Source organism: Camelina sativa, chromosome 10 (assembly GCF_000633955.1).
Source record: "Camelina sativa cultivar DH55 chromosome 10, Cs, whole genome shotgun sequence".
NCBI lineage: Eukaryota > Viridiplantae > Streptophyta > Magnoliopsida > Brassicales > Brassicaceae > Camelina > Camelina sativa.
Window position 1 is genome coordinate 6,866,195 of NC_025694.1, and position 11,090 is coordinate 6,877,284.

The following is an 11,090-nucleotide window of genomic DNA, read 5'->3' on the forward strand; positions in this document are numbered from 1 at the left end:
AAAAAAAAAAAAAAAAAAAAAAAAAAAAAAAAAAAAAAAAAAAAAAAAAAAAAAAAAAAGGAAAAAAACAAACAAAACGGTGATGGGATCTCGAGTTCGGTGAAGATCTAACCTCTTCTTCTCTCTTGTCCGATCATAGGGGTTTGTTTCCTTTGTCCGATTAGGTAGAAGGAACGAGTAATCTGATTCAAGTTTTCTCACTTCATCTAAAATAAAGAAGAAGAACCCTAGAGAATAGTTTCCTCCTCCTCCACCACAAAATGATACAAACACAGTCAACAAAATCACAGGTAAGAGAAATCACTGTAATTGTAATTCTCACATCAATCTCCGATCTCAGATGACGGACACGAGTCTCAGTCACTGTAATTCTCAAATCAATCTCCAGATTTCAGCGGCGAAGATATCGATCCTAGGCTCTATTAACGATTTTTGTTTCTTTTTGGGGTTTTTTTTTCACATTTTTATTTTTGCGTCCCTCAATCGAAAAAAGTGTTTCTTTCTCCTTCCCTTCTTTCTACAAATATATTTCTTTTTATTATTGGGATGCAAAGAAGGAAAGCATGAACACGCCACGTCAGCTTCACTTCACGCGCCTTCGTCGCACGTATGATTCAGTCTCTCTCTAGGGCCTACCATTATTATTTGCGAGATGGACCAATCACATAAAAATTATCGATTTTATCATATTATAATAATATATAGTAGTGTGTTCAAGTGTGGACTTTGATAATTAAAATATCTAATTGTTTATTCTCTTTGGTTAACTGGATTTTTTTAAGAAACGAAATCTGTGTTTATTGTTTGTCGCACGTTCTATTTTGGCTTCGATTGGTAACCAAAATTTAGGAAAAGAAAGAGGGAGAATATCTTTATTCTACAATTTTTTTACCATTTGAAAGTAATATTTTTCCCCTACATTCATCTACATTTTTAAAAAAATAAGGAACAATAGAACAAAAATGTTCCTCCCCAAAATTGATGAGGAACAAATAGAACAAAAAAAAAGAACAAATATTCAAATTCGTTTTTTATTTTAAAATAAAAAAAAAATATATGTTTATTAATAAAATTTCAATTTTGTAATATAAAAACTTTCATATTTTCACAATGTATTGACAAAAAAAATATTTTTGATAGGAATTTTATGCTAAACTAATTTTAAGGCTCTATTTGAAAAATTTATTATATATACATTAGAATAATATTAGTATTACAATTGAAATTAAATTTATTTAATATTTAATATATTCTAAAAATATTTTTATTGTTTGGTTACCATTTACTATTTTGTTCATTCTCTGCAGATTTTCTTTTCATTCTTCAAAAACTGTTTATTTCATTCCGTATTGTTTTTTTTATTCATTTTCTTTTTGTGTTACTAGTAGGAGTGTTTGAACTTGATTGCACACGTAAATTAAAGAACCTGTTAAATTGATATACATGGAGATAAAATGATATACAGAGTTTTATTCTTGTTTTTAAAACGTAATTCTGCTGTTTTCTTTTATTATCATCTTCATGCGCCTTTTTATAGTAGAAAAATGCTATTAGTATATAGTATATACTATATAGTAGAATCACACGCCCGAAAGAGGGTGCGTGAAGTGAAGATAGATTTAATACAAGTGCAGAAGAAAATGTGCAGTTGACGTGACGTGTTCTACTATATACTACTAGCATTTTTAAAAATATGCAAAACATTATTAATTTACACAAGCTAGTTTGTTAACATACTGTAAATAATTATTTTACAAAAAACTTTTATATTCGTTTCCACTAAATTTGGCAGAAAAAAAAAATACTTGTTTCCACTAACAATTATTTAGTTATTATGGTATTCTTTTATTTTTTTCTAACAAACTAGTCAAACCATTAAAAAACTTATCAAAATTAGATTACAAAGTTTGTAGTAAGTAAAATTATTTTTTCGTTTTACCACATGAGAAGTACTTACCATATCAACAAAAACATAAATTATCTATTAGTAACTATTGGTAACGACTATTCTTTTAGACTATAAATATTTTCGGTTGTATAGACTTTGATTTAGTAATTTTCAATGTATTATGATCAATTAGAACGTATATTGTTTGTAATCTGTGTATATTGTTAGTAATCTCCTATAGAGATTGTGATTTTAAATCATAAGAGATTATATAGAATTTAAATTTGGACAATGATATAACGACAAATTATGTATGAATGTTGCATGCTTATCATATTTTTTCATCTTGATATCAAATTCAATTTTTGTTTATTTCTGTTTCATATAGAGAAATGGATCTTAAGATAATCAAAAACAACGTTTGACAAAAAAAAAGATAACTAAAAACAACTAATTCATCAATGAATTTTATTAAAAGACCATGTTCTGGATTCAGCGACAGAGACCAGCTACCAACGACAGATTTAAACGACATCATATGTTGTTCATTTTTCTGTTGTTAGCAACTATCGCTGAGTTGTTCGTTTGTTTGTCAGTGCGACTAATTACTACATATATATATATTAAAATTAATAAAACTTAATTTGATAATTTTTATTTTTATTTAAAAATATAAATTACACATACCCATGAAAATAAATTAAACAAATATTTACATATTTAAACAATTCATTTGAATTTTATTTTTAATTATTCATTTTAATATTTTTAAATTTAATTTGTTTATAGCTGATTTTTTATAATTTTATTTAAATAAATTTAAGTTAATTTGTTATTTTAGTTAGTTAGATTTAGTTTAATTTTAATAACTATATGTAGTTATATTTTTATTTAATTAACTTTATTTTGATCATATTTAATTTATCATTTTTTTTGGTAGTTATGTTATTCGTTTGCCTGTTGTTGGATCCAGCGACTATTTTCAGCGATTGATCGCTGAAAATTTTAACGACTGAAAATTAAGGTCGTTGATCGCTGGCAACAGACAAATGAACAACTTTCTGTCGATGTCGCTGGTTTCTGTCGCCAGCGACAGACAAACGAACATGCAGGAAGTATATGTGTTTTTTTTTCTTTTGGATAAAACGAACTAAAAGTTTATAGGTGTATTTTTATATCAAAAAAGAACAGTGTCTATTTCTAAAAATAGTTAAACGGTCGGTGAAATTTTTGTGGATTATTTTTTAATCATTGTAGAAAAAATATAAATTTTTTTTTTGTTTGGATCTTGAGAAAAATAAGGAGAAAATTTATCTAACCAAGCTGTGTAGTTTCTTTTGCCATACATCTTCATTGTGTTTAGGGTAACACCGATAATCAAGAACGAGAGAGAGCAAGAGACTTTAACTACACAAGATTTCTAATATTCCTTTTGATCATTGTTTGTGAACAAACCCATAAGAAGAGAGAGAGAGATAGAGATATGCAGAGGAACAGAGACCAGCCCCATGTTTCGATCTTTCGTAACGTCTAAACGGCGTCTGATCGGTGTCATTTACTGCATGCATTAATCAATCAATCAATCAGGTATCTATCACTCTTTTATCTCCATCGTTGTACACTTTTCAGCATGAGTTCTTTCACGTTGTGTTTTTGGATTCGAGACTTATTCCAAGAAGCTAATAATTTAACTGTTCTGCTATCATTTTAACTAATAGATTTTAAGGTAATAATAACTTGTGTCAATCACATGTCAGGTTTAGCCAGCTTTCCCTGTAATGGCTGATTCTTTGCAAACCAGCTTTCCCAGTTGTTCAGGAGGAGCTCTTCGTGAAAGGATTGAAGCGAGATCCGGGTTTAGTGCACCAAGTTTAAACACTGAAGATATTTTTCAGTCGACATGTTTAACAATCTCTTCTCCTGGTGTTAGCCCTGCAACTCTGTTAGAGTCTCCTGTTTTCCTCTCAAACCCATTGGTAACTCTTTCCTTTTCAACATTTTCATTATCGTCTTTCTCTTTTGGCAATCCGTATCTGAAATCTTTTCTCACTTGTAAGTTCAGCCATCTCCAACAACTGGGAAGTTCTTATCACTACCTTCTGATAAGGCTCAAGATGAGTTATTTGACGACATTACCACATCCTTGGCCTTCCAATCCATTTCAGGAAGTGGCCTTGATCCTAAAAACATCGGTTTCAAACCCGATGACTCCCAAGACTATGAGCAACGACCGCTATGCGGTTTAGGAGACTCGATGGCTAGTGGTGCCCCTGCAGATGATGGATACAACTGGAGAAAATACGGACAGAAGCTAGTTAAAGGAAGTGAGTATCCACGGAGTTATTACAGGTGCACACACCCGAATTGTGAGGTCAAGAAGAAGGTTGAACGGTCTCGGGAGGGTCATATTATAGAGATCATATACGTAGGATCTCATAATCACCCCAAACCTCCACCTAACCGCCGCTCAGGGATTGGATCCCAACAAGAAGGTTTTGCTGGAACCAATGAGAACATAGACTGGACATCACCTGTATCTGAACTCAAATACGGAAGCCATTCTGGATCAATGCAGGTAAAAAGCGAGACTCAGTTCGGATACGGTGATGCAGCAGCTGATGCCTTCTTTAGAGATGAAGAGGAAGATGATCGAACGTCCCACATGAGTGTTTCCCTGAGTTATGACGAAGAAGTAGATGAATCTGAGTCAAAGAGAAGGTAAGAAAAATTGCTTTAATCACCATTTAAAATACTTAGAAAGACCGAGACGTTCTGAGTTCTGATGCCATTCGCGTACCAGGAAACTCGAAGCTTATCCAGCAGAAATGAGTGGATCAACCCGAGCCAGCCGTGAGCCAAGAGTCGTGGTGCAGACCACAAGTGACATTGACATCCTCGATGATGGTTATCGCTGGCGCAAGTATGGGCAAAAAGTTGTCAAAGGAAACCCGAATCCAAGGTTCTTGTATCCAAATGCTCTGTTCTGCTTGCTGTTCTCCCTTTGTTGCATCTTTTGTTCCATGAATTTCCATCATAATCCGTATTCTATGTTACAGGAGTTACTATAAATGCACAGCTAATGGATGCACCGTAACAAAGCATGTAGAGAGAGTTTCTGATGACTTCAAGAGCGTTCTAACAACTTATATAGGCAAGCACACCCACGTTGTACCAGCAGCACGCAACAGCAGCCTCGTCGGTTCAGGCAGTTCAGGGACTCTCCAAGGCGGTTTAGCGACTCAGACCCACAACCACAATGTGCATTATCCAGTGCAACATAGTAGATCTGAGGGACTAGTCAGAGCCAACTCATCTATATTTGACTTACCGCCACACCTGAAGCCTCCTGCAGGTTTCTCTGTTTACATAGGCCAATCTGAGCTTTCTGATTTTTCAATGCCTGGTTTAACTATTGGGCAAGAGAAGCTTCCCAACCAGCCAATGCCTGACATAGGTGATCCAGCTGGCCTAATGTTGCAGTTAAAAGCAGAGCCGAAGGTGGAACCAGTGTCACAACAGGGACTTGGATTGTCAGCGAGCTCATTGATATACAGAGAGATTATGAGTAGATTACCACAGATATGAAACAAATTTCTTTGTTCACTGGTTATTTTAATTTTGAATAAATGGTTCTGAATTATTGAGGGAAGGTAAATGTTGATTTGTTTCCAAATTCATATCACAAAATTTGGTTAGACCTAAACTTGGCTTTTGTCTAAACAAAGCTGACGCAGAAGAAAGACTTCCTTAGCTGTTTGGTTCCCAAAAGTACAATGCCTTAAAGAGTTCTAACTTTCCCTTCACTTAGGGACCAGACCACCTAGAAAAAAGGTTTTACACTGAAACTAATCTTTACATGAACGCAGTCCTACCTCCTCTTCGGCTGTTTCGCTCGTATGCAGTGTTGAACTTGTCAACCACCTCGTTCATGTTGCTGCAGTTTGGAAAGAAAACAAAAAAAGTGAGAGATCAATTTTACAAAGGATTCTTTCAAGACAAATTGACATTGTATCGGTCAAGTTATAGCACAAGATTAAATTAAAGTAGAAGAAACGTTTAAATTTCCCTAGCTACGTGCTCAATTATCTTAATTATAACAAGGATGGTTGAGCAAGGTCCTCAATTTACTTCTTAACCTAAGTAAATAAAACTATTACAATGTATGCCTACACCAAAGTACAGGTGATTTTATCTGTCTTTGGTATCGTAAAACATTTAGTGTATCAAGCAAAAGACAAAACATGGGCATGCCTGTCCATCGTTGTATTTCAAATAGTTTAATGGAATAACATGTCGAGCACATACCTGACACAATTTGTGATCATTGCTAGGTAAGACATCAGCAATTTGTCATTGTACTCCTGCAAAAGAATAGAACGTCATGTATTTAAGGATATCAATTCAGAACAACAAGATAAAATAAGAATTTAGGAGATTCAAATTCTACTTTTTTCAACCAACATTGCTAGAAAGAGGCAAGACACTACTTACCATCATGAAATTTTCATGAAAATTTTCAGATTTTGCGGCAGGCAAACTTCTGAGCAGACTAGATACTTGTCTCAGAAGTGAGTTATCGCAAGCAATATCGCCTATATGCAGAAGAATCACACAAGACATTAGTACCACATTACTCTTCCTCAATATCAACTTCTAACCCCCTTTTTAGTCTTTCTTCCCCGTAGGGAAAACACATATAGATATATTCCAGGTAAGATCAAGGTACAAATTACAAAAACTTGATGAATATATAAAAGAGTGACCAAGAGTTGGGACTTGAGCAAGAATATTACATACCTTTCTGCATAGCGACAAGATACTGATAGAGCACTCTGATTCTGCTATTTAGCATCTTGATAGCACTATGGATTCCAGTAAGATGAGCAGCCACTGCAAAACATCGAGTAATCAACCTAAAACTCCATGCAAATAGAAATAATAAAGATTACAATAGATATGCAGGGTAGAATAATGCTTACATTGAGTTGCTGCTGAGCCTCCATCAGATGGCTTAAGATGAGCAACATGATCAACCGATATCCTTTCAGCTTCAACAGTCTGCACGAATTTACAACCACTGCTATGTTATCAAAAGTCCACTCTCATATCACACAGATAAATTAAAAATCAAGTGACTAAAACACATACCTCAATCGTATAGGTTGTATGCACGAAAATCGACTGAGGAATCCCATCAATGACATGAAACTCTAGTTTTGAAGACAATCAATGATTGTGATAGTCAATAAGATGAGAATCTCTAAACAAATAAGACAATCAATGATGGAAAAAAAAACAATTTACCGCTTTCGTAGATAGTCACTGGAAGATCCTTCTGAGCGTGATTGATAGCCGGATTTAGAAGAACATAAACAGGGGATTCATTAATGTCCATCAGCTGTAGATGATAAAAACTTCACACAATCAGTACTACAACAATAGAGAACCATCTCAGATTGAAACAATGAAACTGCAACTCACAGCTTTGTGGATAAGCATATCAGATTCCGTAGCGTCGCTTCCCGTAGAGTACCATCCCAATATGTACAACTTAGGGAACACCTTCTTATCTAAAATCGCCAAAAACGTACAAATTATAACCAAAGCGAGAACGATATAAACAGAGAGAGAGAGCGAGTGTGTATGTAGAAAAAGCTTACAGAGTTCTTGCTTCTTCTCAAGGAAGGATCTATCGAGAGTATCAGTAGTAGGATCAAACAAAAGCTCGAAGCTGTTGAAGATCTCAACCGTACGGCCGATCTGGAGACCGATCACGCATCCATAAACCCTAGGGTTTTGCAGTAACATCGCGTCGGCGTTGCTGGAGCCATTACCGGTTGCGCAAGAAGCGGCGGGAGGGTTAAGCTGAGTTTTAACCCTAGTGAAGTGATCGGATATGTTAAGCATCACCAGAGGATGCAGCTTGAACGTGAGACCGCTCGACGAAGAAGGCGCCATTGATGTCGCTCTCGATTTTTTTTTTTCCCGGCGCTTGTTAATTGTGTCTCCTGCTCCCAAATTCTGAAATCGGATCTTAAACTCGGGTCATGAATCATTATATAGTCTTGGCCTCTTGGGCTTTTTTTATAAGCCTAGCCCATTTAACTTTTATTTTCCCAAAAACAAAGGACTTTAGCATGAACTTAATTTAGCAATTTTAGATACAGAATATAGTATAAAATAGAAGAAATCTCTATTTTTAATACGAAGTTTCTTTTGTTTTACATAAATTCAAATATATGATACAAAAATAACTATGTTTTGATTTTTAATAATTTACTCTCTTGTGTTGGTTTGAGTATATAGAAATAAAAATAAAAATAAAGATCATAATCTTAATTTTATTTAATACTGTTGGATATTTTTATAAGGTTTACTTTTAATAGTACATTATATTTATAAATTTATAATTATTGTTTATTTTATTTTAAGTTTCAATTAATAAGAAAACTATTGATATTTTAATGTCCACATATCTTAATATAGAAGTACAAAATTGAAAATTGCACAAAATTTCCAAAAATTCCATTCAATTCGGCATAAAGGAGAGACATTATTGAAATCGTTGGGGGTAATTTTGTCTAGGAAAAACAATTAATAGAGCAAGATCCGCGCGTCTACAAAACCCATCCGAATAAGTAATCGGATCCTCATCATCTCCTTATCCGCTAATCTTCATCAAAATTAAATAAGTTAGTGGGTATTTAAAACCCAAAACCATTGTTAACATATCAGAAGCCCGAGCACATATCACATTCAATCTATTTTTAAAACGATTAAAACCCAAACAAATACAGAATCACTAATTACGATATTTGAATATATTCCATACATTACTGAACATTCCTAAAATCAAAACTATAAATATACGGAATCACTAATTTTTTGCAATCATATCTATTTAATTTGATTAATATACAAAATATTCGCAGTCAAAAATTAATGTTAATCAATATATTCCAAAACTGTTAAACGTTTTCTAAGCAGCTCTAACATTCGTACTTCTCTATAAATAGAGTTCAACCATTTTTTGTCTAACTCATCAAACACACAACTCTCTAAAATTACCACAAACCTAGACATGGCTCATGGTTGTATCCTACGCATTCCGTAGAGATGTCAAGTCATAGCAATGGCTTAATCACAAGGTATATTCATAAGATAATATTTATTCTTTATTCATATTTTAATCTTTATGTTTGAGAGTCTCTGTATGTAATCACATATTATATCTTCATCTTCGTAAGTACTATACCATTATAATCCACAATGTTTTTCCTTTTCTCATAATTTTTTTTTTGGTAGTCATTGCGCGCGGGACAAATCATAACGAACTTACCTTATGACATCTTCTTAGATGAAGATTCATCTTTTTAAGTGAATTGACGCTTCTCCTTGGAAGCACCCTAATAAACAGTAACAATAGATAATAGATTGGAAAATCAATCAGTCAAGGTAAGTAATTGTGGGTGATCATGAGCTAGACTAAGTGACGAAGATTTTATCCAATGATCCAAAACCCATAAAAAAAAGCTTTCAGAAATTGAGGAAGTGACGAAGATTTCATCCGACGATCGGAGAAGAAAAGAAAGAGATGTCTTTGACGATGCCTTTAGGTTGCATGACTTATTACGTTTTTTTCCCTCTCCAACACAAAATATAATAAATCCTATAAATAACATGATTATGATATTATGTTTTCCGCTGTAGTTAGATTCTTTTATTGTCCGCTGGGCATATGCGATNTTTTTTTTTTTTTTTTTTTTTGTCAACAAACACTCCTTTAGATTAAGTTACAGATTTACAAACTTTTCTCTAAGGGAAGCCGAACGCAGACCAGTAAACTTACACAGGAGGAGACTTGACCATAGTATGTTGTTTACAAACCATGAAATAAAACAGAAAGAAATATAACTAGCCTTAAAAGCTAAAACAAATGGATTAAAGACAGGATTAAAGACCTAAAAAAATAAAGAGCACTACTATGCTAGTAGGCCATCCAAATATGGGGAGTGTGATCTGTTGCCAAACTGATAACTCCGATGATAAACATTGCCGCATAGGATTCATAAGATTCCTAGCAGTTTTATGCTTCCAATATTGCGCTTGAAGTGTCGAAACACCCATTCCCTGAAAAAAGAGGTCGCAAGAAGGACGAGAAATACATCTCGCAGTCCCAGAACCATAGTCTGCAAATAGAAGAGAAACCCAAAGCCATATGATTGCCATCCACGGTCCCGATCCAAGCATTAAGCTTCGTAGAGAGATAAAGCCCTTGCGTATGGCTGTGTACAATGATACACAAGCGTATCCATTCCCATTGAGATAGACATCAATGACGAAAAAACATGTTTTCTCCCATTTGAAATTGATATGAGAAGACACACACCTCGCAGTTGAGGGATATACATCAAAAGGGTCTCTCTTTGCTCAACAAAGAGGAATTTAAAAGAAACTCTTTCCTCACAGGAGTATACAAGGGGCTCAGAGTACGACACTACAAAGACCATCTTTCTAAGTGTGTTCGTACCGCCAATATGCGTTCTCGCATGTATGGTTGAGGTGAAGTTTTTAACAGCAATATCCAGTAAGAATAAAGATACCATGATTCTATCCATAATGGAGGATTTTGATGAGAACAATTTCTCCAAAAAAGAAGGACTAAGTGTAAGTGATCTAACACATGAGGAGGAAAATGATATATATAGGAATAAAGCTACAAAAAGACCCTTACGGAATAAGAGTTGTACATTGGAGCTACAACGATACACTTGCACAATTTGCAGATATAACTTTTGATGCTTAACTTTTGATAAAAACATCAAATCTAGTAAGTTAAAACAATACATCTTAACCACTAAGATGATTTGTGCTCTATCCCTTTTACATGAAAGGAGCAATCTCTCCACATGGGAGGAAGTGATTGAATAACGGAATAGACCACATGACAATCTGGCCCAGGTCAAGGCCCACCATAAAGCAAAGCCGTAAGTGGTGTGAGTGAGAAAAGAACAAACGGCTAGGTTTAGGGGAAGTGTCAAGAGGATCTCGCCGGAAATGAGACAACAGGAGAAACCGGCAAGGGCGGACGTACGTTACGGTAAACCGGGGCACTTGCCACGGTTAAACTTTTCAGATTAATGTTATTTTACATGAGTTTTTAAGTATGCCCCTGCTAAAATATTTTTTATTGCCCCTATTA

General features: G+C 34.3%; 3 protein-coding genes across 3 annotated transcripts in view; 1 reads left to right on the forward strand and 2 right to left on the reverse strand.

Moving 5' to 3' along the window:
* The window catches only part of LOC104717604 (uncharacterized protein At4g26450-like), a 3,335-nt gene extending 2,830 nt beyond the window's left edge, over positions 1–505 (reverse strand). The window contains exon 1 of the mRNA XM_010435205.2: positions 113–505. The gene's annotated coding sequence lies outside the window, so the exon portion shown is untranslated. The remainder of the gene's footprint in view (positions 1–112) is intronic.
* Positions 3,667–5,482, forward strand: LOC104717605 (probable WRKY transcription factor 34). The gene is made up of 4 exons (XM_019230674.1): positions 3,667–3,864; positions 3,951–4,606; positions 4,689–4,847; positions 4,945–5,482. Exons 1-4 carry the CDS (start codon positions 3,667–3,669, stop codon positions 5,471–5,473), a joined length of 1,542 nt encoding a protein of 513 aa, XP_019086219.1. The 3' UTR covers positions 5,474–5,482.
* LOC104717606 (COP9 signalosome complex subunit 6b-like) lies at positions 5,542–7,915 on the reverse strand. Its single transcript, XM_010435207.2, has 9 exons — positions 7,549–7,915; positions 7,370–7,458; positions 7,193–7,286; positions 7,037–7,098; positions 6,868–6,946; positions 6,686–6,778; positions 6,380–6,480; positions 6,194–6,249; positions 5,542–5,822 (listed from the first exon to the last, which is right to left on the reverse strand). The coding sequence occupies exons 1-9, from the start codon at positions 7,844–7,846 to the stop codon at positions 5,741–5,743; spliced, it is 954 nt and encodes a 317-aa protein (XP_010433509.1). The 5' UTR covers positions 7,847–7,915; the 3' UTR covers positions 5,542–5,740.

Bases quoted from the DNA above. Each gene is read 5' to 3' on its own strand.
- LOC104717605 (XM_019230674.1), top strand. From the start codon at position 3,667: ATGGCTGATTCTTTGCAAACCAGCTTTCCCAGTTGTTCAGGAGGAGCT. The intron at 3,865-3,950 runs GTAACTCTTTCC...TTGTAAGTTCAG, and splicing joins TTTTCCTCTCAAACCCATTG to CCATCTCCAACAACTGGGAA. The intron at 4,607-4,688 runs GTAAGAAAAATT...TTCGCGTACCAG, and splicing joins GAATCTGAGTCAAAGAGAAG to GAAACTCGAAGCTTATCCAG.
- LOC104717606 (XM_010435207.2), bottom strand. From the start codon at position 7,846: ATGGCGCCTTCTTCGTCGAGCGGTCTCACGTTCAAGCTGCATCCTCTG. The intron at 7,287-7,369 runs GTGAGTTGCAGT...TATCATCTACAG, and splicing joins ATATGCTTATCCACAAAGCT to CTGATGGACATTAATGAATC. The intron at 6,250-6,379 runs GTAAGTAGTGTC...ATTCTTTTGCAG, and splicing joins TTCATGAAAATTTCATGATG to GAGTACAATGACAAATTGCT.